This window comes from Akebia trifoliata, chromosome 4, assembly GCF_017979445.1.
Source record: "Akebia trifoliata isolate Shusen 1 chromosome 4, ASM1797944v1, whole genome shotgun sequence".
Classification (NCBI taxonomy): Eukaryota; Viridiplantae; Streptophyta; class Magnoliopsida; order Ranunculales; family Lardizabalaceae; genus Akebia; species Akebia trifoliata.
In genome coordinates, this window is record NC_141378.1 from 2,395,880 (window position 1) to 2,419,692 (window position 23,813).

The 23,813-nt window shown below is 35.2% G+C and overlaps 3 protein-coding genes across 10 annotated transcripts; 2 read left to right on the forward strand and 1 right to left on the reverse strand.

Moving 5' to 3' along the window:
- Positions 1-1,498: 1,498 nt before the first annotated feature.
- On the forward strand, positions 1,499-5,432 carry LOC147402906 (auxin transporter-like protein 3). The gene is made up of 8 exons (XM_086438302.1): positions 1,499-1,711; positions 2,398-2,583; positions 2,698-2,810; positions 3,227-3,410; positions 3,538-3,635; positions 4,074-4,281; positions 4,705-4,962; positions 5,067-5,432. The coding sequence occupies exons 1-8, from the start codon at positions 1,556-1,558 to the stop codon at positions 5,259-5,261; spliced, it is 1,398 nt and encodes a 465-aa protein (XP_086294428.1). The 5' UTR covers positions 1,499-1,555; the 3' UTR covers positions 5,262-5,432.
- A 4,648-nt stretch (positions 5,433-10,080) lies between these two features.
- Positions 10,081-16,727, forward strand: LOC147402907 (uncharacterized). 4 transcript variants are annotated; one of them, XR_015177355.1, is made up of 9 exons: positions 10,086-10,376; positions 10,878-11,019; positions 12,128-12,229; positions 12,654-12,778; positions 13,051-13,334; positions 13,429-13,519; positions 14,411-14,863; positions 14,976-15,078; positions 15,335-16,727. XR_015177355.1 is itself a non-coding variant. In XM_086438303.1 (8 exons), exons 1-7 carry the CDS (start codon positions 10,266-10,268, stop codon positions 14,861-14,863), a joined length of 1,308 nt encoding a protein of 435 aa, XP_086294429.1. In that variant the 5' UTR covers positions 10,086-10,265; the 3' UTR covers positions 14,976-16,727. The 4 variants fall into 4 exon arrangements, 2 of the variants coding, with proteins under 2 accessions (XP_086294430.1, XP_086294429.1); XR_015177354.1 differs by having other exon boundaries at positions 15,365-16,727; XM_086438303.1 differs by having other exon boundaries at positions 14,976-16,727.
- On the reverse strand, positions 16,459-22,382 carry LOC147402908 (uncharacterized). 5 transcript variants are annotated; one of them, XM_086438306.1, is made up of 3 exons: positions 22,226-22,337; positions 21,783-21,837; positions 16,459-17,725 (listed from the first exon to the last, which is right to left on the reverse strand). In XM_086438306.1, the coding sequence occupies exon 3, from the start codon at positions 17,709-17,711 to the stop codon at positions 16,653-16,655; it is 1,059 nt and encodes a 352-aa protein (XP_086294432.1). In that variant the 5' UTR covers positions 17,712-17,725; positions 21,783-21,837; positions 22,226-22,337; the 3' UTR covers positions 16,459-16,652. The 5 variants fall into 5 exon arrangements, with proteins under 5 accessions (XP_086294432.1, XP_086294433.1, XP_086294431.1 ...); XM_086438307.1 differs by lacking the exon at positions 21,783-21,837 and adding an exon at positions 20,603-20,713 and having other exon boundaries at positions 22,226-22,330; XM_086438305.1 differs by lacking the exon at positions 21,783-21,837 and having other exon boundaries at positions 22,226-22,382.
- Positions 22,383-23,813: the final 1,431 nt, after the last annotated feature.

Genomic DNA, 23,813 nt, shown 5'->3' on the forward strand with positions numbered 1-23,813 from the left:
ATAACAATTCTCTTTTTTATAAAATTAAAATGGAAAAAAATAGGAAGAAAAAACTTTTTCTTTGCTTGAAGATTTAACAATGAATTCTGCAACAAAAGATAATCACCAATTTAACTTCTCACCCACTACAACAAACCATATTAAAAAACTCAGTCTTGATTAAAATTAATCCCATGGACATGGTTTAAGGGGAAAAAAAATATCCTAAAATGAAGAACCAATTTTCTTGTTCTTTAACTTATTTAACTTCATAGTCCATAAACCAAATCTTGCTCAAAAGAAATCACTGTTCCACTACTTCTTTCAATAATGTATAAACGGAAATAATACTCCCAAGACAAAGACATACAGATCTGAAATAATAGCAGATTGGAAACAGCACAGCCAGACAGCCACAAACAAACCACCTTACTTAAGAGGTCAGACAGAATCAAATTTGGCATTTGGACAAAGTCATGAATGAGGGCTCCAAAGCAGACATGCACTATTCCCACTATGTGTGAAATATTTGTCCAAATATTTGAAATGCATGTGGTTAGACCTATATTTGGGCTTTGTTTGCACCAGGCCTATTGGGCTTTTATCAGATTGGACTGGGTTCAACTCAACTCTGGGCGAGTCTTAGTTTCGGCTGGGTTTGGGGCCATGTGCTTTCTTTTAGTCCCTACTACGCCCTACTACCCTTTCAACTAAACTCTCCTAAAAATAACCTTTCAACTAAACTCGCCCTCTCACCCTAAGCAAATGTTTTCTTTTTCTCACAGAAGAATCAATCTAGGATTTTAACGATAAATCTTAGATTGACCAATCACACGAACATATGTGTTTTGAGGGAATCCCAAATTCCAAAACTACTCATAAGACTTTGTGGGATTGATTATTCGGGATTCTGTGAAATATTAAATTGACTTTTCTATGATAAAAACAATCTCTCCATATTACCATATCTCTCAGAGTCTCAATGGCAGATGGTAAACGATGATTGAATCCTTATACGATTGCATATTTATCAAATACCACATTCTCAATCCAAACCCTACATTGCCATATCGGATGGAATTTTGTATCTGATTCGATTACTTGAATTTCTATTGATGTAGTCATGTTGTATTGAATAATTTCCCTTTTAAAAACAAAAAAGGACTATTATATAGGCACTTTGGTCCCCAAGAAAAAGAAAAGGTTAGGGAGGTGTGATAGTTGTAAGACCTTCTTGAAAGGCCAGTTGTCACACGAGTGATATAATCATGTGAACCAACAAGCCCACCTCCAAGCAATCATTCACTCCATCTCTCTTTCTCTCACATATACATCCCCCTACTTTTTTCTTTTTTAACCTTCTAAAAAAGAAAAATCTCTTTAATTATCTCCCTTTCTCTATAAAAACGTGTGGTGGGTCAGCCCGCTCGTGCGTTGCATGCGAGCAAGGGACCCACAAAACACCCGAAACCTTTCAACCCAAAGAAATAAGGAAAGAAAAGTTGGTCTTCCTCTCCTCTTTATAATCTCATCATTTGCTCTTCCCTCAACACTACAACCCATTGTTACAACAACAATGGCGTCTGAGAAGGTCGAGACAGTTATTGCTGGCAACTACATAGAGATGGAAGCCGAAGAAAGCAATTCTAAGACTGCTAAGAGCAAATTGTCTAAGTTCTTCTGGCATGGTGGTTCTGTCTACGATGCCTGGTTTAGCTGCGCCTCTAATCAGGCACTCTCACTCATTCACTCACTTACAAGATTTATTATTATTTTATTTACACATAGCTCCTCACTTTTTTGGCAAATATTTCAGACACCTCCTTTTGTATTTTTGAAACTGATGACATGCTCCTTGACCTCAGTATTCTCTTACAAGAGATTAACTAAAAAATGGCCTAAATGCCCTTATCTTCAATCTCTAGCCAAAAGTCCTAGTTTTTTCTCCTATAAATCGGTCATCTTCACCGGGTAAATTGTTTTTGATACATTTAACCTCTTATAGAAAAAACCCTTGAATTAAAAAAAAAAAAAACTAAAATCCTATCTTGTTCTTGAGGTTTGAAGGTTGAAGAAGATAGGAGGACCTCAAGGCTGAGAATAAGGTTAAACAGATTTACCCAAAAGCTTGAAGACGGCAGGTTTTGAGAAAACAATTAATCCTGGGTTTTTGGATTTACAGGTTAAAAAGATAAGGTTTTTAGGTCATTTTTTTCATTAATCTCTTAGAGAAGACCAAGGTCAAGGATCCATATTGTCAGTTTGAAAACATGGGTATCTCCAATATTGACTAAAATATGAGGGAAGTGTGTAAATAACCATAATTGTTGTTGTTGTTGTTGTTTTTGACTTGTTGTCGTTGATATAGAAGATAATGTGTATTTATTTTGTTTTATTTTATTTATTTTGTGTGTATAGGTTGCACAGGTGCTACTCACATTGCCGTACTCATTTTCACAACTAGGAATGCTATCTGGGATTCTCTTTCAACTATTCTATGGGTTGATGGGAAGTTGGACTGCTTATCTTATTAGTGTTCTTTATGTTGAGTACCGTACAAGGAAGGAGAGAGAAAAAGTTGATTTTAGAAACCATGTTATTCAGGTATGAATCTTAAGGGAGACGACTTTGATTCCCATTGTTAGATTCTGATTCTGGATTGTCGGAAGTCTTCAAATAATTTTTGAAGAAAAAATAAATAATTTTTGTGATCTGCAGTGGTTTGAAGTTCTTGATGGACTGTTGGGGAAACATTGGAGGAATGCAGGATTGCTTTTTAACTGCACTTTCCTTCTCTTTGGATCTGTAATTCAGCTAATTGCATGTGCAAGGTAACTTTTTTTGGGTTTTTCAAAGTTTCCACCCTCATTAGTTTATAGAATTAAATGTGCCCCTTCAAATTCATAAAATAAATATGCTGTTATCTCCCTTGGCCAGTGACTTTTTTGCATAGTTATAAAAGCCCTTCCTCAATAACATTTTTGAACAATATCTCCATATATATATATATAATGTTGGATCCTAACCCATCTAAATTACAACCAAATTAACATCTAAAATTAAAGCTCAGTGTAGATCAATACTAAACTTGCATAAAAAATTAATGAGGGGGTCATTCAAAAAATCCTTTTTTTTTTTTAATACTTTTAATAGGTAAAATGTATAAATTTTGAATTTTTAGATGGTTGTTTTTATTTCCAAAGAAAAAAAGAGTAATATTTGTTATATTGTGTTGACATTGATGCAGCAATATTTACTACATCAACGACAATCTTGATAAGAGAACTTGGACTTACATCTTCGGCGCCTGTTGTGCTACAACAGTTTTTGTTCCTTCATTTCATAACTACAGAATTTGGTCATTTTTAGGACTCACAATGACAACTTATACTGCGTGGTATCTAACTATTGCTTCCTTACTCCATGGACAGGTATACATTTTTATAATTTTTCGATTTCATCTATAAAATAAAATAAAAAGAAACACAACTCTATACGATTCCACTTTTTATTTTTATTTAACTTAATTTATGATTTTTCTTATTTGGATAATTCAAGGTTGAAGGAGTGAAACATTCAGCCCCAGCGAAAATGGTTTTGTATTTTACTGGAGCTACCAACATTCTATACACCTTTGGAGGACATGCTGTCACAGTGTGAGAACTCATTAACACTCAAAATGGCTAGAAAATCATTTCCTTGGGAAAATGCAAATTTTAGGTGTATGATTACGTATTTTTCTTGGAGTTCAATTTCCCTCCCAGACGTAAAACGGCAGAATTCATTTTCCAATGATCATTTTCTTGAAAACAAATTCATTACAATCATACAGATCCTAAATCAAATTCCCCAATATTTCTTTCTTTCTTTTTAATTTCAATGTCTATTATTATAGACAGACAGATTATTTTAATGGATAAGTGTATTCATGTTTGATTGCATATCGACAAGTCCATGGGCACATTCTCGACCATCTTAGATAAGATTTTGATTTATTAGAAATCACTAAAAACATGTTGCACCCATACAAATTGTACTTTCTTTTCTGAATAAAAATAAAAATAATAATAATGCATCATTGATTTTAATTGTAGGGAGATAATGCATGCAATGTGGAAGCCACAGAAATTCAAGATGATATATTTAATAGCGACATTATACGTGCTAACCCTAACCCTACCATCGGCAATTTCGGTGTACTGGGCCTTTGGGGATTTGCTTCTTAACCATGCCAATGCCTTCTCTTTGCTCCCAAGATCTGGTTTCAGAGACACTGCAGTTATTCTCATGCTCATGCATCAGGTGAGCAGCCCATTTTTTCATAGAATATTCTTATATTCTCACACCAACTTTTATATATATATAACACACCAATCATTGGATTTAAATTGGGTGGGGATAACCTTTTTTATTTTATTTTTCATCATTGCAACCCTTTCCTTTTGTATGCAATTCGAACTAAAGGGGAGAAAGATATTATTATTTGCTATGTTATAAATAATTTCATTCGTTGGTGTGTTTATGAAAAAGAGTTGGTGTGGCTATATAAGTTTTCCTTTTCATGTCTTGGCTAATTCTAGACTAATATTTTGTTATTGGGGGTAGTAATCAAAGATTTGTGGAACTTGAATTCTATAATTCTAGATTAGAAAAGGTCATTAAGTTTAGTTCAGATTAACATATTTAATTTGATGTTTGATTTTTGATTTTTGATTTTTGATGTAGTTCATAACGTTCGGATTTGCATGCACTCCTCTATACTTCGTTTGGGAGAAGTTCTTGGGAGTACACGAGACGAAGAGCGTATTGAAGAGGGCTCTAACTAGACTCCCCGTGGTAATCCCAATATGGTTCCTTGCCATCATATTTCCCTTCTTTGGCCCCATCAACTCGACCGTCGGTTCTCTCCTTGTCAGCTTCACCGTCTACATAATCCCAGCCTTAGCCCATATGATAACTTTTGCTCCTGCACCCGCAAGAGAGGTTAATTATCTTAATTTTTAACCACCACACCATCATCATGATCATGATCATTCAAGTAGCTAGTATACTTAATGGTTTGTTTTGCTTTTCTTTTCTTTTTGCAGAATGCAGTGGAGAGACCACCATCATTCCTTGGAGGTTGGGCAGGGTGTTACTCCATGAACATATTTGTGGTGGGATGGGTGTTGGTAGTTGGGTTTGGGTTTGGAGGGTGGGCAAGTATGCTCAACTTCATACAACAAGTGGATACATTTGGTCTCTTCACCAAGTGTTATCAATGCCCTCCTCACAAAACTTGAGCAGATTCCCTCCCTAACTTCCTTTATGGGAAAAAGAGGAAGAAAGTTGAAATTAAAATATAGTATGTAAAGGGATTGGCTTTTGTAACTTGTGTGTGTGTGTGTGTGTGTTAAGTAATTCAACTTAATGAAATGCAACCCCTCCTTTTGTTTTTTGAGGGCTTCTCTTAATTCTTGATTCTATGGTCATCAAGCTATTATCAAATTGATTGGCTAAATTAGATCATTTGGGACTTTTTGATCTAATAGATGCATAAAGCATGTCTTGCAATGAATCTCACTAAATTATAAAGCACGAAAAGGGTCCCATACTCGTCGGTGGTGACTCGTTATGGCGATGGTGGCCTAGAAGGGTTGATATGTCTCTGTCGCACCTCAGCATTAGTGGCATATTTGATTGACTACAAGGGAACTATTGCGACTTTATGACCTCCTCACTTCATCCCAAAAATTTGGAGTCAGTCAAGCAAATCTTGTTCTTCCTTACAATTATTTCTAAAGTCATGTATTTTATTCTTTCAAGTGTGTTCTTATCCTCTCCCATTATTTCAAATCACATTTCTTGGGTCTTCTTCTTGGTCCTTTAAAACCTTCAAGTAGCATGTTCCTTCTACTGAAGACTATAATCGGCTCGTATTGCACATGAAAGAATCATCTAAATCAACTTTCTATGATCCTTACGAATATACAATAGTGACCGACATGATTATGTTAGCAACAAACAATCACCAGAGACAAAAGGCATAAAAAAATTTGTTGCCTAGCCATTAGCACAAATACCTTGAGCAGGAATAAATAATTGGTTTGGTTCAAATTGTTGGATTTTCTTAAGGCCAAATGAAATGGACAAAACTCTTGAGAAACTTTATAGGTTCAACCCCATTCAATAATGTCTTGTTTGGCATTACGTAATGAATATCCTCAATCAACTTCAATCACAATTAATGATATTATGGCTAGTTAGCCTAATTGTTTATCAGAACCATTCGATTATTTTATTAAGGGAAAATTTTCAAATAATTATCAAACTTTTAAAAACTACCGACAGTGTTACATGTGTTGACAAAGCTTACCACATACTGTTGAAAAATAATTCTCAAAGTGTCAACATTATGTGATAATTCTGTCAACACTCGTAATACTTCCGGAATAAACAAAAATACCTATAATTATTTGAGAAATTTTCCTTTTACTAATTCTATGAAAGTACTACATTGATAAGAAATCAAACCTAAAGCTTTTAATGTCATCATCACGAAACCTTATCCCAAAAAGTTTGTGTCGGCAAAACAAATCTGTCTTCTCTATTCATTTCTATTTAATAAATTATATTTTGTTACTTCTAATTTTTTCATATCCACTCTCGTTATAGCTATCTATTCCTTTCGCATTTTATAATCTTCAGCTACACATTCCTTCTAGTTAAGATTTTAGTACGTGTTTCTCATGATCCAACTATCTTAATCAACTTTATCATAACTTATCATTTACTGGGCTCAAATACATTCATTTCTAGCAATACATCCAAATAGTGCTAAGTTTTTTTCAGCTTAATACTACATCAAAGGTGTGGTATCACCAATGCATTTAGAGGTGGGCCTTGCATGATTCGGTAGGTTCATGTCATTCTCGAAGTTGCGTTGTGACAGCAAAAGTTCTCCCAATAGTGATAGGTGGGCCATGTAAAAGGATAGGTTCACTTCATTGTGACTTTACTTAGACTAAAGTGTCTTTAGGCCTTAAAAGAAAATATGGGCAGAAGATTAAAAAAAAAGGAGTAAATGCAGTCAGCCAGTCACTCTCCCAACCTCTTCTTCTTATGCCGTGTAGCATTCTGGGATGTAGCTGCAGACTTTAAAGCCTGCAGTGGCAAAGGCTCTTACACGTGGCAGTGATGTTATATAGATCAAAGAATCCACCCAACTCCACCATTTTTTCTCTTCACGTGGCAAGTTTTTAGACATTTGAATAGAAATGATTGGGTGCTAAACGGAAGTACAGTGAGAGATACATATCTTCATCAAATCAGACTAATTTGACCAAAAGTCGTTAGCCAAACCAGCTGTGTGGGACCATCACCCCATCCTGATTGGTTGTCAGGTGGGGACCATTAAACCTTCTTAGAACTTTTAAGATGATGAGGATCGTTCGGTCACCATCATGGAATACTTCAATTATTTTGCCCCTCGATCAATCCACTTGCCTCTCTTTGGAGGTCAGATGTTTGGATGCTACAGAGCACTATGAAAGTTCATACTTCCTCACTTGTGGCTCATCTTCAGCCTGATGGGTGATTTCTAGCCGTAGGTTTAGAGCAGTTGTCATTATGGGCTTGGAATATTATATGGGTCTTCTCATAAAGCCCATGATTAATGAATATATCAGCTAAAAAAAAAATCCAAAATCTGATCCATTTCAATATGATAACAACGAGTCTATAACTCTATATTAAGGATTCAGGTTTAAATAAAGAACCAATCTGGTTAAGGGTCTTATCAGATTGGCTTTGGATCAAATTACATAAATGATGTATATTTATATTTTATTTCTATTTTATATTTCATATATACTTTTATCAAATTGAATTGGGTTGGATTGGAATAAAAAATACTGTATTTTTCGAATCATATACAAAATATTGCAAATTATCTTGAATTAGGTCTAGAATTTAAAAAGGGGTCCGGGTCTAATAAATTTCCCATTAAATCAATATCAATTCGATGTATAAACACTCTAATCCCAAGAATTACACATTATGATGCAATCTAACTCCCAGGAGTACAGGATTCATACTTAACATCTATCTCCTACTACAACAACTACTATACATAGAGCCGATCCAAGGCTACCATTTGTTTTCATCCATGTTGTAGGCTTGTTAGCATGGAATCAGATCAAGCATTTGGATAAGGACACACATGGGAGTGAGACCCACAAATGATACACATGTCGTCTGACACGCGTCGCGTGATGTGAAGTTGCAATGTCCTCACGTGCTTGGCCCATGTCACAAGTAGGTGACATGCCACATGGCCCCATCCCTTGTTAGGTTCGAGTGTGTGAGACTAAAGAAACCATCCAACTCACAAAAGCCATTTGGTGGGCCCACTACTATGCTTTCTTCCGTTCAAAGGGCCTACTGATATCTGAAACCAAAGGAGGGAAAGAGAGTTTTTAGTCAAACTAAAGGGTCCATAGAACCTTCTAAAGGTCCCTCTCTTTTAAACTCATCCATAACGACTTGTCCTTACCAAAGCTCTATATGGTTTCGGGTCGGGCCTTGAATCTAAAATCTAGTCCACAGTCCAAATATAATTTCTGCTCCATTCATTAATTATGATCGAAGGAAGATTTTAAATTGTCTTTTAAGAATTTCAGAAATCTTCATTTCAACGATGTCTATGTCCATTAAAAAAAAAAAAAAAAAAAATCTTCTTGCCTAAAATATCTCAACAGGTCGGGTTATGGGTTTAGACCAAACACCGCTTCATAGTCCAAGTCCTATCCAATCCGGTAAATAAATGGGCCTCACTGACCCAGTCTGAAATAAAATAAGGCTTCATACCAAAAACGGGGGCCTTCAATTTGATTGGTCTGAATTATAGATTTCTTAGGTCGAATCAATGATCACTATCATTAGAGCTTTTATGTGAAAATCTTATTTGATGTAATTTCAATTGTGTTCATATCTGCTCAAGCTACCTCAATCATGGTTCTTCTTTTTTCTCTTATTCATCTTATACATCAATCTAATTGTGATTTGGGATTGAGTGACCATCATGTATATTTATAGTAGCTACATATGTTAGCTCGAGATTCCCTTTTACCTATTATTCACCAAATAAAATAATTATGTATGATCTATTTTACATGGTTTTTTCTAAGTGAATAAAACTAAGGATGTTTTTTAAAAAAATGGTAGAAAGAGATTTGCAAATTGTTGTCCCAATCAAGTTTTCTAAATATTTATTAAAATAATTTTTTAAAACTACATATATTTTCCAACAGGTCAAAAAAGATATTGTTTTTATCTTAATTTGCTCTTATACTTTCTTTTACGAAAACGGGTAAATGACTTTTATTTATCTTGAAATTTCAACAATACCTAATTTACCGTCTTTCCTAAAATGTCCCTCCTTTTTTGTAAATTTTCAGTCGGTCGTTATTGTCCAATGGCACGATGTCTTCAATATAAAATTATTTTTTATTTAAGAGACTAACCAAATCGACAGACTGGACTTGCTAAATCAATGCAAGATGATCAATCTCTTAAACCCAAAATGATTTAATTAATATTTTTTATTGATTCTTTATTTTCTTTTCTTTTTGTGTTTTTTTTATATATATTATTTTCTATTTTTATGACGAGAATGTTCAAATCTATAGGTCTGATTAGTAAAGACAAGGCAATTAGTCTCTTAAAGCATCATTTATAGTTCAAATTCCCCAAGCACATGCAATACTCTACAAATCACACATATCAGGTAAGTTAGGATAAATTTGGTGGGCAATAAGGGCCTTGAACTTAAGTCAAGACATCTCCCTTTTTAGAGAGAGGCCCTAGCCTTTCTCACTAATTTTCAAAATTAGAATATATATAAAAAAAAAAATATTACCAAATTCTAATCAATTAATCCTAAGATTAATTAAAAACTAATCATTAATCCAAATAAAAAAAGTTTATTCTCTAATCCAATGGTAATCAATTACGTAAAAATTGAATAGGTTAAAAATAATTTATCCTAGAGATTGGTGAACTTGAAGATGATGAATTGTTAGACAAAAATGAAGATTTGGGCTAGAGCTTGAAGATGAAGGGATCTAAGAGTAGATGAGGACATATTGGACATTAGCTTGAAAGGGCATCTCATATATTTAGCAGAATATGGAGGGCTTATGTCTAAATTGATTCATCCATGCTCAAATCGTTTTGCGCGCCAAACTCAATAGCACAAATCTGAAACCCTATTCTCTTCTCCTTCACACTCAAAGAGAGAGAGAGAGATGACAGCAATCGGATGGTACGGACCCCTAATCGATCTCTCGAAAGCTTCTCTCCACATTGGCGACTATGTTCAGCTCCTCGTATTCGTCCACAGAACTCGACCAATTCAGGTCAAACTCCCTCTCCACCAATCAATCTTGATCTGCTCTTCTTCTTCCCCTTCTCTCTCTGTCTCTCTCTTTTCCAAGTTGTTGGTTTTAATCGAATTTCAGTTGTTGATTAGGGTACATAGTTTTGTTGTTGATTAGTTTCTGTTGCATTTCAATCTCAGCAACTTCATGTATTTTTATTTTTATTTTTCCATTTTTCTAACTTAAAAAGTGCCCTAATGTTTCAATTTCCTTGGGTGCATTTGGAAAGATTATTCGATTAGCTATCCAACAAGTCCAAGTTCACACAATTCGTGTACGAATTGAGTTAGTTATAGCCAAAACACGAACATTGCGAAGAACTACAACTGAATTTAAGTGGCTTAATTTGTTGATTATCTAAGATAGAATAAAACAATGATGTAAGAAATGTCAGCTATCTTCTTAAAACCTGTCCTTATAGCTTCATTTTCTTGAAGAACTAAATTAATTGGTGCTAACAATCAACTGATTCTTGTGCAGAAGTTTAAGTCCTCAAAAAGAGGATCATTGTTAAGGACTGACGTTCAGGTTGGTGATGATACACGATTGTACTTCTCAGTATCTCTGTGGCAGAAGGAAATGGGGTCGATGGTAGTTGCTGGTGATGTAATTTTGTTACAAAGTGAGAAGCGAGATCCCTTTGATTTTCCAAATTTGATGCTGTAAATACTACTAATGAGCAAAAAAAATTAAATTAAATTAAATTAAAAGAAGGTATTTTTGAGCCTTGGGTTATTCCCAGTTGTTAGGATCCTGTGTTCTTCGGTTTTGAATTATGCAACATATCTTATTTCCAGAAGGGTCGCATGTAATGTAATGATAGGTCTCTATAATCAAGATAATTTTCTTATATAAATGTGTTCTCTGTGGGTTTAACTTGATATGTTTGTGTTGGCTTCTATAATTTTTGTATACATTACTTTCAGGGTCTAGCTATTGTGTACTAAATGGTTTTTAGCCACATATCTTCTATAATATTTTGTTGCTTTCAAGAAATGCTTTTGTGTTTTAAAACATAAATATAGTACATCACAACTTCATATGAAGAAAATGGAAGAAAATCTTAGATTTAAATTATTGTCTAGAATTACTTACAAGACATCAATGTGACTATAACGATGTCTAGTTAGAAATATTACAATGAAATATTCATGATTTTCAACCATTTAAATTCCATGCCCTTGGCCTTCTAATTTCTCATATGGTAATGGTAGACCTTTGGAGTAAATGCATGTTCTTTTACTTCTTCTAACATGGTACATCCCCTTGAAGCTTCTTTAGATGATTAAAACAGGGTTTGTCACAAGTATGTTTATTGCTAATAATTCAGTATGGTCATCCGTTTGAGTAAATGGCATCAAAGGTTTTCGTGTTTTCAATTTTAGCTTGCCCTCAAAAGGCTCATAGAAGTTCCACAATAATGGTGAACTCTTTTGCGTTGAAGTATATGCAGTTGTATTCCATTTAATTTTGTTATCTTTGTGTTAACATAATTATTTATTATGCGTTATTTATGTGAAAGTACTTTTTTCTAGACTCTATTGATTTACTGGTTTGGAGTTTTATGTATCTGCCACTGTATTATTCTTCATTGGATATCAGTCTTATACTACTCATGCATGTGGTTTATGGTTTTTCATTCCTATCTTTGCTTCATTGAATTGTATAATTGGGTAATGGGAGAATTGTTTTTGTGTTTTAAATCTTATTATATTTTTTGCTTGCTCCAGATGTAAAGATCATAAAATTTGGAGATGTTGTTGAGGCTAGAACAGTTCAGTTCTCATCGCTAATACCTTTAGTCCATCCCTATGAACTGCTTGTGTCCGAGGGTATATCACTCTTCCCATCACCTTTTCTTTGTTATTTGGGGTTATAGTGTTACCTCCCTTTGCGATAATTCCTCAATTTGCAACTATTAATAGGTTATGGTGTTGGTTTCATATCCTCAAATCTTCCATGGATTCTTGAGTTCTGCCAGTTGGACTCTTGGAACACACTCCTAAGTTACCAATATCATGCCTTTAATATTCTAAAACATTTTTAAATAATTGTAAATTATTTTTCCTCCATCATGATTTTTAACTGAGACTTTCACCCTTTTAAGATTTTCTAACATGTGAAGTATTTTATGACTGATACAAGCCATCCAACTCTTGATTTTTATTCTGTGGTTGAATTTTATGAGAGAATATAAACTAAGAAATGTGTTTTACTACTTTCTATTAATAATATAAATTTTCCATGATAATGTAGGTGTGGATGACTTACTAGCACGTCGCCGAGTTGGGATTACAACACAGGAAAAGCTGAAGAAGGTGATAGAATGGGTGCAACGATCTGGAGCTACACTTCACAGTGTCCAGCTGCATACCTATCAAGTATTCTCTATACCATTTATAGTGTACCTTTTTCATCAACTTTCACTTCAGTTTCCTCAAAACAGTCAAGTCACATGTGCCTCAAACCATTACTTTTGCATGCATCCTATATAATGTATTCAGATAGGAGTTTTTTTTATGATGGTAAACCTGTCACTTATGATTTTGTTTTCATTCAAGCCTGTCTTTAATGCTGGATCTAAAAATATAGTTTGTGTTCCGTCATATTACATGCTTGCAGGATTTCACTGACCAAAAGCATTGCACTACAGAACAGGAAACTTCTGAAAAATTGGAAGGTTCATAAAGAAGAAAAATATCGCGATTGCGTCTCAATTTCAGAAATATCATGCCTAACCATATCCTGCAAGGCCGCCTTTTATGCATGTGTGGGTGAAATTTTTCTGCCATTTACGTGTAGAACTGATGGAGAATTTGATAAGGAAAGGATGTTTGTCAGCAAGAGACTGTTTATGATAGGAGATAATAAAATAGCAGAAGATCTCATTTGTATGGGCTGCAAGTTATGTGGTTATCCTATGGATTTAGAATATGGGTATGCAAGCTTGATCTATCACTCTGTTTCAGAGGTTGTTTTTTGTTGCAGTTCCTATTAAGGTTAATTATTCTTTCTCATTCTCTTGCGAAAGGTCTTTATTGGAGAAGAACATGGCTCCACTCTATTTTCAGAAAAGGTCCAATTGCCTTCATGTCGCATGCTTGATATATAAACCATTTCTGGTAAAGGAACTCTTCTTTCCTCTTTCATTTATCCGAAAAGGCAGAATGCTCCCCTTGAAATGGTGGGGAAAGAAAGCTCTTTTGGTTAGGTAAATCTAGGATTAATGTTCAGAATGATTTGAACTCCTTTTTGCTTCTTGAAATGTGGTTATTAAAACCTATAGATATCAAGCATATGCTCCTTAATACCTATATCATAAGGATACTCCATATTTTCCATGTCGTACCCATTTGTTGGGACACACAACAACAAATTTTTTTTAAACAACTCCAAATTTATTCAAATTTTGTTTTCAACCATTATTTATATGATTATAACAGATGCCAGCTTATTAAAATGGATTCTTTTCTCAAGTATACTAAACTTGAACTGAACTTTTTTAAAAATATATCACTTAACATTTGTAATAAGTATATGGGCGAGTCGGCATATCTGGTTTCGGCCTTTTGGGGGATCGATATTTCAACAAACCTGTTTATTTCCAACTGTCTGCAGCGAGACATGCCTAAACAGAAATATGCATGCCACATCCTTGTTGACACTAGATGCAAACATTGTTTCAATCTGTTTGTAAAACATGGAAGCCATGTTAAAATCATTATTTTGGAAAGTATCTTCGGGTGTTGTAGAGAATGCTGAGACTGCGGGTTTCCCAGGATTTGAAACGTTTACACTAAATTTTCTGTGCTTTCTTCACTTTTCCCATTATCCTTGAAATGAGTGTATGGATGATTTGTGTATGGATTGCATCATTTGAGCATCTTCTGCTTCTTCTTTTTTAATATTTTGCATAATGTCCACACTATTCTTAGCACTCTGGCTGCTCTTTTAAAATGCCAAAGCATGATTGACCTCTGATAGCTCTGTTTTTGTTTTTTTATTTGCTGCAGCTATATGTATGGGATCAATCAGACTACATCCCATTGCTTGTCACCAACAAGAGTGCAGAGCTCTTGTTTGGAAACATTACAGCCGAGAGGGTCTACCAATGCTACAGAGGCGAAAAGATGGATCAAAACCCCGTTCAGAAAGAAGAACATGTGATGGGTCATTATAATCAGAGAGCCTATGCTCAAACCAAAGCTTCCCAGGGAAAAGAGGCTGCCAGCTCATGGTCACTGAAAGCACATGAGAGCCTGCAAGTGAAGAGCACTGAGAAAGTGGCCTGGAAGAGGCCAAACTTTTACAGGATCTGGTTAATTCTACTCAAAATGCTTGTGCAACAAGGGAAAAACAGTTCTTTGATATTTAAAATTAATGTAAATACTGGGTTAAATCTGGAAAATGGAAGGTTTGAATTCGTCTCTGTGACAATGCCATGCATCATAACAAATCCGGAATAGGTAATTACATTTTAATCAAAGTCGAGGAGTTAATGTAGTCATTTGTGTTGATCTTGTATTAGGAACTCGGAGAAGCTGTGGAATGAATATTTTTTTCCCTGATTATTTGCAGGTGAAGTCAGCTGTTCAGGCAAACCAAACTGGTCAGAGGATGCATCCATCTTGACTTGATCCCATGACACTCCCTTCCATCTTGATTTCACGCGCCACTTCAGGTGATTTCAATTTTAAAAAATTTAAGACTTGCCGGGATGGCACTGATACTGGGTATGAATTTGATGAAGAGGGAAATACTGGATTTTGGTGGTTGAACATCTCAAACGGATCTGTCCTTGCTATGCCAAAGTTGGCAGCTAGGACTTGCACCTGTATTAAGTCACAGATATTGTAGCATTGCAGCATAAAATTTCATGATTGATAAAAAGATATAGGATATATGACTCTCCTCTGTGTGATATATCATTGTTTCAGGCTACAAATAATCCATGTGTTTAATGACAGACATATATAGCTCAAATCTGTTCAGGCTCTTCAAAGATGCTCTTTCCCTTGGGAGTGAAGTTCTTGAATAAGGCTCGAGTAGGCAACAAGCAGGGGTGGTGGATGCATTGGCAAACTTTGCATCGAATCGTATATGCTTGTGTGCAGCCCATCGTGCCTTAGCTCCAGACTGTAAACGCAATCCACCTATGCATCCCTCTGGACTGCAGATGGTGTATTAAAATTGTACTTCTTTTAAGGATGATTAAGATCAAATTTTATGTTTTTTTCCATTGCAAAAATATTCTTCAAGGATCATTAAGATCCAATTTATGGAATTTCTTCCTTTTTTTTTCCATTGCACAAGAATGTTGGACTTACGGTATTTTCAAGGGTTGCCCTCCAATTGATTGATCTCAATTCATGCATGGAAGTGCTGCATGTACTAAAAGGTAAAGTTGTCATATACTGTAATGGTATTTTGAAACAAAATTATATTTTTGAATGGAGAAAAGTTTGATTTGAACGGTCAGTTTCACAGTGTAGTCTTGTATCATAATCTTCTATAATTGTTCTCTTAGTTTGATTGGTGTATAATTTGCATTCAACATAAGAGTATCAATTACTTCAGGTACTATAACCTTAATGCATTCAAAACTAGTGTTACGACAACAAAAATAACCATCTTCCCATAATAAGCCATTTTTCCTCTAAAAATTTAACCCAATCTTCTGTAGAACAAATAAGTCCATAACCAAAGATTTCCCAAATAATTGTGAGAACTATCAATTAAAGAGCAAGAACTAATAGTATGGCCACCATAAATTAAAATAAATCAGATCAGATCCATTAATGAAATATCGTTGTATTAGAAGAAAATATCAGAATCAAACTGATTCAAAAGTTCAAACTCCTGTGTTCAGTATCTAGGCTCCAGTTTAGGACTCTAGGGTTTACAGATGCCCAGAATCTGTTCCTTGACACATTAACAAAACTAGTACAAGTCATAACTGTCACACCCAATATACCATTAGCAGAGAAAGCATGTTGTTCAATTGCAATGCAAGGACTCTCAACACACCAGATGAACAAAAAAGTGAAAAAAATAAAATAAATTAACAATAAAAAAGAGAAAAAGATCGAGCTATCTTTTTCTTTTCTTCTCATTTTTGAGTCCATTTTTCACATAGAATTCCACAATTAAATCAACAACATATCCATGTAATTGAGGGGACAAGATAATCAAATGCCTTATGTTAAATAATAACTAAAAGCCTACACATCTCATCGCATCCCCGTTTCCTATTCCTTAAGTCACATCTACCACCGACCTCCTCCGCTGGCTTCTACGTCTCCGTCTCCTCTCCGATCTTCCACGACCCAACACTCTACCCCTGTTGCGGCTAACTGGGTACCCATCATTGTTGTCTCCTTCAAATGCAGCTGTAGGGATTCCAACACCTCCCCCTACTCCATCCAACATTCGTTGGCGACCCCTCTCAAGCCTCCTTAGGCGTGCATTGAGGTTGCCACTCCCTGCAGGCCTAAATGCTTGCAAAAGGAATAAAAAGTCGAATAAACCCGTACCATCAAAGCCTACTTCAGAACCCCCGTCATCCTCGTCAGCTTCCACATCCTCATCATCTGTATCAAAGTCATGATGGTTTCCCTCTATTACATAATCTCCCAAGACCATCGCCCCTGGCATTGATGATCTTATTGTGCTAAGCACATCATCACGCTCTCTTTCGTGCTCAAGCCGTCTCCATTTCTGTTCATGTATGGGGTCTACTTCCCACGAACGTGCACAAGGGTGCTCTTGCTTCACATGCTTCCTGAGTTCTTTATATGTTCCAATAAACGAGCAGTCATCCTGAGTGCAGCTTCGCTTCTTCGCATTCAGATACTCACGTGCAGGTTCAACCACCGTCATCCCCTTCACCTGCCCTCGGCAGAGAGGGCATGCAAGCTCCATTACTTCACACTTCTCAGGAGGTGATCCGGAACCTGAACCTACACTTGAGTTGTTCACTGGTGGTGATGCTACTTTGGTATGGGCCTTCTTAAACTGGTCAAGGCAGTTAGAATACCGATCACTGGTACCGCACATGTAGGGACGGCATCCCTTGTCGTGAGAGGAGCAGAGGAGGAGGACAGCATTATGAGGGTACTCCATGCAGACTGAACAAGTTGCATCTTCCCAATCCTTCTTCTCCAATGCTATCTTGGATTTCTTTTGGTGAATTTCGTTCTCCTTCTTATGCATTTCCTTCTCCAAAACCCCCAGACGGCAAGATGGCAATGGGTATGGAGTTGACCTGTAATGATGAGAAGTAAGTCTACGTCGGCTCCTAGTACCTGTTGCCATCTTCGAAAAAGAAGCTGAAATTTATTCAACAAATTCAAAAGTTGAGAAAAGTCAGATTGAGGAAAATAAACAAAGAAAAGCTAAATTAAATGCAAAAATAGTGTGTGAACAAATTGGGAAGCATAGGTAGAAAGCAGGAAACTAGATTTCAATACAAGTAGGCCCGAATTCAAGTCACATTGCTAAATATTCAAAGGAGAACAATGTTTTATTTAGATATAAATGCAAGTGAGCTTGAACGATTTCTCAATACATCCTCTCTTTCAGCAGCTTATGTCTTCCACACCATGGCAAAGGTATGGAACCTTACATCAAGGGACCCACTCATAGCCTCAAGCGTCAATGAAGTTTCCATTTCAAAAGAAAAACACTGTGCTGGAAATTCCAGTTACAAGCAGTTCCAAAAAACCAGCTGGATTTGGTTTCTGAGATGAAATGTTCAGTAAAGGTGAAGATAGGAAAACCTTAATGGGTTTGTAATATATTCTTTCCAAGGCTTCTCCTTGTACATTATCTTTGCCTTGTGCAGGGAAAAAAGTATCTTAAATGCACAGTAAAAAGTCCAAATCTCAGAATACCCTCCCCCAACCCCTCAAAAAAAAAAAAAAAGGAGAAAAAGGCAGTTCTACGGAGCTTGTGTTTTGTCTGGTTAGTTCCATAAGATGTCTAGTTAGTTCCCCTAGACTCTCAGAATCAAACATGCTTTTACATGGAATCAACTACAGGAGCAAGAATATGTCCTGGCATGTGAAATTCTTCAAAGAAAAAAGTAGAAGAAAATGTAAAATACAAATCATCCTCCAAAGTGAAAAGACACCCCTACCAGCTTACCTAATCACTTCCAGGGTAGAATGGCACCTTCAAATAACTGAACGGGTGTGGTAGTAACAAGATCCCCAAAAAAAATGCACCAGCTCCAGACACCACCATAACTTCAGATCATTGCTGCTGCTGGACACAATTACCTCCACTTTCTTCTTTTTTCCTTGTCAAGTATAATTACCTTACTTTCCCCCATCACCAAAACCAACTTCAAGACCTATTGTGGATATGTAGCACTTTTTCTGCCAAGAACAAGGCACGAATTGCAGGGTTGCTGATACCTGAATCCCAGGCTTGCAGAATCAAGAAAGGGTCCTCACTAAAACCCACTTCAAGACCTACTGGCAATATGTAGCACTTTTTCCGCCACGAACAAGCACAAATTGCACTTTTTCCGCCAGACTTGTAGAATCAAGAAAAGGTCATCTTGGAAGGCATATAAGTAAATAAATGATCTCTACAAAATACTTTCGTATTCTTTTTTGGATAGGTGATTTCCATAAAATATCACCAATAAGTGCTGCCATTAATAAAGCCGGGGACTCTTTTGACAACATTAATTGTCAATTTTTTGCCCTTCAATTGCAAGACCAAACAATGAACCTTCATTGAGAGCGGGATCTAGCGAAGGGATGCAAAACCTTAAAATACTGCTTGTGGTCAGTGAAAGGCCTGTCCTGTGAATCTTGCATGATATTAACTGTCCCAAATCCCAAAATAAGTTGGGAAAGTGAAGATTTGACAGCTGAAAAAGTTCATCTTAGTACATCCTTCAGTAAGTAGTATAGATCTTGCCCAAAAATGTCAATACAGTCTCCACACACTCAGGGGTCTCATCCCACTTTTTGTCCCCCAAAAGTGCTTCATGGTTTAAATTTGTCAAAATACAGAAGCTGAAAATGGCATTATCAACTCATTGGCCTCCAATCCCAAGTTGACTCAGGATCTGTAGATCCTTGAAACCTATGTCTGCTAATGGCATACAATATCCCTCCCCCCCCCCCCCCCCCCCGACCAGTTGAAAAAATAACTGTTTCTCCCGGATCTAATCCCATAAAGATGATAAATGTTTCTCCTATAAATTCAATGGGATGAATAGCATTCTGATGATATTGAATTGAATCAATGTCGTGAATAACAATATCGGAGTCATCAAATGGATTCATCATTGAGATTGAATTCCTGATCCAATCAAGAATCCCGTCGAATTGGCCATTCACTTCTAAACTCTAGAAGAGGTAGGTGCTAAACAAATATAAGACAAAGCTTTGATGTTTAGCACTCATCCAAAGTATTTGATCTATCCTAAAATACATCAATTCCTTTCTATCAAAATAGAAAGGAAGTATTAAATTATTCCCAAGAAGAGAAGGTATTGTGGCACCCTTAAATAAGCTTCAACACATCTTTGAAATATCCAATTGGTCCCAAAAGTATAGAAAAACCCACACACCTCTCTCGCAAAGTAACGACAGATAAATATCCAATTTCTTACCACTAATATAAATGAGGATGATCGCAATTTCCAAAGTAATTTTGTAATTGGGATCCTGTTGAACTATTCTAACATAAAATTACACTCCATCAATATACAATGGTATAACATATCTCGATATAGAGCATCTTCTATCTTCAAAAAATGTCTACTAATCTCCTTTGATAATCCAAAAATAATGTATGTGGAGGAATCCTCTGTGACAATTGCATTACAAAGCCAAAAGGTTCATTGGACCACCTCGAGAAGAAACGGCCTTATAAAAAATCAAGCCATATCAATGAGACAACAAATATAACACATTTATTAAACCTCCTCAAATTTAATAAAGAAGTGTTTAAACATTCACAAACAATTGGGTTCAAGTGAGTACGATGTAGAGAAAAAGCTATCCATGAGAGGCTAAAACAAATAGAGAGGATGTAACAAGACAGTTATTTTCTTTCAACATTTAAATAGAACACAAATAACATATATATATAGGGTTGATAACATGCAGCCAAGCACCCCCAAAAAAAAAAAAAATCCATTCCTAATTAAATGATTTATTGGAAATCATTTTCTTAAAAAGTACCTTTCCATTTGAAAAATGAATCAAACGTGGAAAAAAATGCATGAAGCTGACTATGTATCACTTGATCACACCTTTAGAGTTGGGCATTAAGGTATTTGATTCTTAGTCATCCTGGACATAACACAAGTAACATCAAATATTGAAGGCTTGCCTACATCTTTTTTTTTTTTTTTTCTTTTCCATTTCGTAGAAAAAATAACCTTAAGTTAATATTTTTCAAGCTACTAAAACTTGCAGATTGAACATCGGCATTGATTAGAAAAAATTAAATAGCTTATAAAGCCCATTATAGAGTTTCAAGATTAATTACAGTAGAAAAGGGAAAAGAGCATTCCCTATTCACAGATGACATGGTAAACAAATCAGTTACCTGAAAAACGAAGAAACTCTCTTCTAATAAATCCTGGATGTGCTTGCTAAACAAGCTGAAAGATTATTTGGACCAGATCAGGAACGTTCCATACCAGTCTAAAACCTCTGGATGATTGTTATGAGCTCTTCAGATTGTTTAGGAATTTCGACCTCTAGAACTATTGGTGATAATGTCAACAACATGTGTGGGTGAAGCTGATGGTGCTACCTTTTAGTAAAAAATTGTTTTAAACAAATTCCTAAGGACAAACAGTAATCCAGATATCACCATACATATGGTCTTACTTATCACCAACCAATTCAAGGTAAAGGCTTTCAAACACCCATTGATGTCTCTTCAACAGGTTATCCAAGGTTGGAAATAACATATTCAAAGAGAGGGGTGGTGGCATAGTTTTAAATCTCATACGAGGCTGGGATGACTCGGATGAGATCTTCAAAATCTCGTCCAAGACATAGGATCTTGGACGAGTCGCTGAGACGGGTCAACAACACTGGATACCCCACTCATTTATATCTGAGATGACTTGGGGATAAGTTCTAAAACCATGTTTGTTAGCCAATTTAAGGTTCAATTTTTTTTTATTTTTTTTCATCATTTGCATGCCCAGTGGAGAATATCAATTTTTGATACAGAATTCTAAACAAGAGGGAGATAAATACTGTATTGGGAAAAATATAAACAAGTACAGTAATTTTATCATGCATCACGTAAATGTTTGCTTAATATCATGAGAAAAACCGGAAAACTATAGCAGTGATCATAAAAGCAGGCATATTTATTAAAATGAACATAGAAAAACAGTACCAGAGTTGTAATTCTTCGGAAATCAAACCTAATTTCGCCGACCGGACACCTTAACCTAGGGAAGGTTAATTTCAGCAATTCCAGATCCAATACGAACTAATTAAAGAGACCAAAATGTATATAAACAGATAGAAATTCTCAAAATTTCAACAATCCCCCAAATGAAACCCTCATAAAGATCTAAACAACTTGAATCCAGGGCGAGACAGTTGGATTATATATTTATAGAAGAAATCTGCCAGATTCCACGCAAATATTATATAATAAACAAAATCACAAACACATGGGCTTGAGCTCTACAAGTCGTACATTTAAGACTCAAGAATATTCCAAGAATTTCATAAAAATCCAATCGACAATTATCAGAGGGAGAAATAAATGTTCAAATATTTGGAGAACAAATGTTTTTGAAAATCGAAAACCTAGAATCGAAATCCAAGTACCTGGAAATCGATTAAAGATGAGTAGGGTTCGAAGATTGAAAGGTCGTGAGTTACGAGCGGGAGAGGAGCATCTGACCCCTCTCGTTTTCGCGAAGGTTGCGTAGGTGAGTGAGACTCACAGGAAAAGAAAAGTGCCCAAAAATATAAGAAAGAGAGATGATTTGCTACCCATATATGTTGTAATACTTTCTGTCTCACTCATCCATAGCCTTCCACGTATACTTTGTATGGTTTTAGTTTTCACCCATATCACATTTAATTTTTTATTATTATTTAATAATAAATAGTAGTTAGTATTAATAGTCAAGCTAGGTAGTTAGTTATTAAGGTAAAAATGCGGTTTGAACCTAAGTCATGAGAACAACTCTCGACATACCCATCGAAGGTTAGTTGAGATGGTGAGGAGCGACTGGATTTGCTCCCCAAATCATGTCTTCTAATCTCTACACACCCCTAGACAAAAATGTGGCTATGTAGATGTTGAACACGTGATAGGGTGTTGGATGGTGTGTGCAGCCAGGTAGATTAGTCTCACCAAATGTGGGGATGTTTCTTGGCCTAGTTACTAAAAATAAAAAATAAATAAATACTATCTACGCATCTTACCAATATCTTATTTACTTCTAAAACCTTAAATTATATTATATCCTAAAAAACAAAAAAGTAAACTAGATGAATTATTTATGAATTTGTCGTAAAACTAATATGAAAAATAAATCTTATATCCTTCTCATAAATAATGTGAAAATGAACATGTACATGGAATTATTTTTAAACCTATTAGATCTGGATCAATCATTTTAGATCCAAGGGCCCAATCTAAAAAACTAATAGAAAGTCCATAATTTATATTGTATATTTTCAATATATATAAAGATCATTTAGATTTTGTATATTGAATTGGGTTTGGTCCGATCAGGGTCCGACCCAATTGTTATAGGATAGGGTATGGATCTTAATATTGTAATTCGATAAAAGGTCAATTTGACAAAAGTTGATCCAATGCTTATCAAATCAATTATGGGTTCAATACGATCCTTACCATATTGGTATCAAATGGACCCAATCGGGTCCGCAACAGATTCACTGGGAGCCCTAGATTTAAGAATGCAAAGCACAATAAAAAATAGAAAATCATATAATGTGGGACACACTATTCATTTCATATAAATGTGGGGCCACTACTTAATGTTTTAAATAACCATATTTTCATGATAGAAAATGTTTACACATTTTAATTCTCACTCACTAGGTTTTTTTATGATATATATTATAATTTTATTATTCTTATAATTTTTAATGAATATGTATTTACAACTGAATTATAATCAAATATTATGATTGTGTGTCGATTAATAAATAAAATATAACTAATTTTAATAAATTATATATTTTTTATTGGTAATTGTTACACGTTTTCTTGTACATTCTCCAAAATTTATGGTAATTTTTACTCTTTTCACGACTTTTAGTTATGGTTTACTTAAGTAAATCAAGGATTGTGATATTAACACATCCCTATGTTATAAATAGTTATATTAACCTATTCATTGCTATTAGTTCAAAATACGAATTGGTATGAAATGAA

What these genes read in the sequence shown, in the direction of transcription:
- LOC147402907 (XM_086438303.1), top strand. Translation starts at nt 10,266, where the DNA reads ATGACAGCAATCGGATGGTACGGACCCCTAATCGATCTCTCGAAAGCT. An exon ending in ACAGAACTCGACCAATTCAG is followed by an intron (nt 10,377 to 10,877) that starts GTCAAACTCCCT and finishes ATTCTTGTGCAG; the next exon opens with AAGTTTAAGTCCTCAAAAAG. An exon ending in TGATGTAATTTTGTTACAAA is followed by an intron (nt 11,020 to 12,127) that starts GTGAGAAGCGAG and finishes TGCTTGCTCCAG; the next exon opens with ATGTAAAGATCATAAAATTT.
- LOC147402906 (XM_086438302.1), top strand. Translation starts at nt 1,556, where the DNA reads ATGGCGTCTGAGAAGGTCGAGACAGTTATTGCTGGCAACTACATAGAG. An exon ending in CTTCCTTACTCCATGGACAG is followed by an intron (nt 3,411 to 3,537) that starts GTATACATTTTT and finishes GGATAATTCAAG; the next exon opens with GTTGAAGGAGTGAAACATTC. An exon ending in CTCCTGCACCCGCAAGAGAG is followed by an intron (nt 4,963 to 5,066) that starts GTTAATTATCTT and finishes TTCTTTTTGCAG; the next exon opens with AATGCAGTGGAGAGACCACC.
- LOC147402908 (XM_086438305.1), bottom strand. Translation starts at nt 17,711, where the DNA reads ATGGCAACAGGTACTAGGAGCCGACGTAGACTTACTTCTCATCATTAC.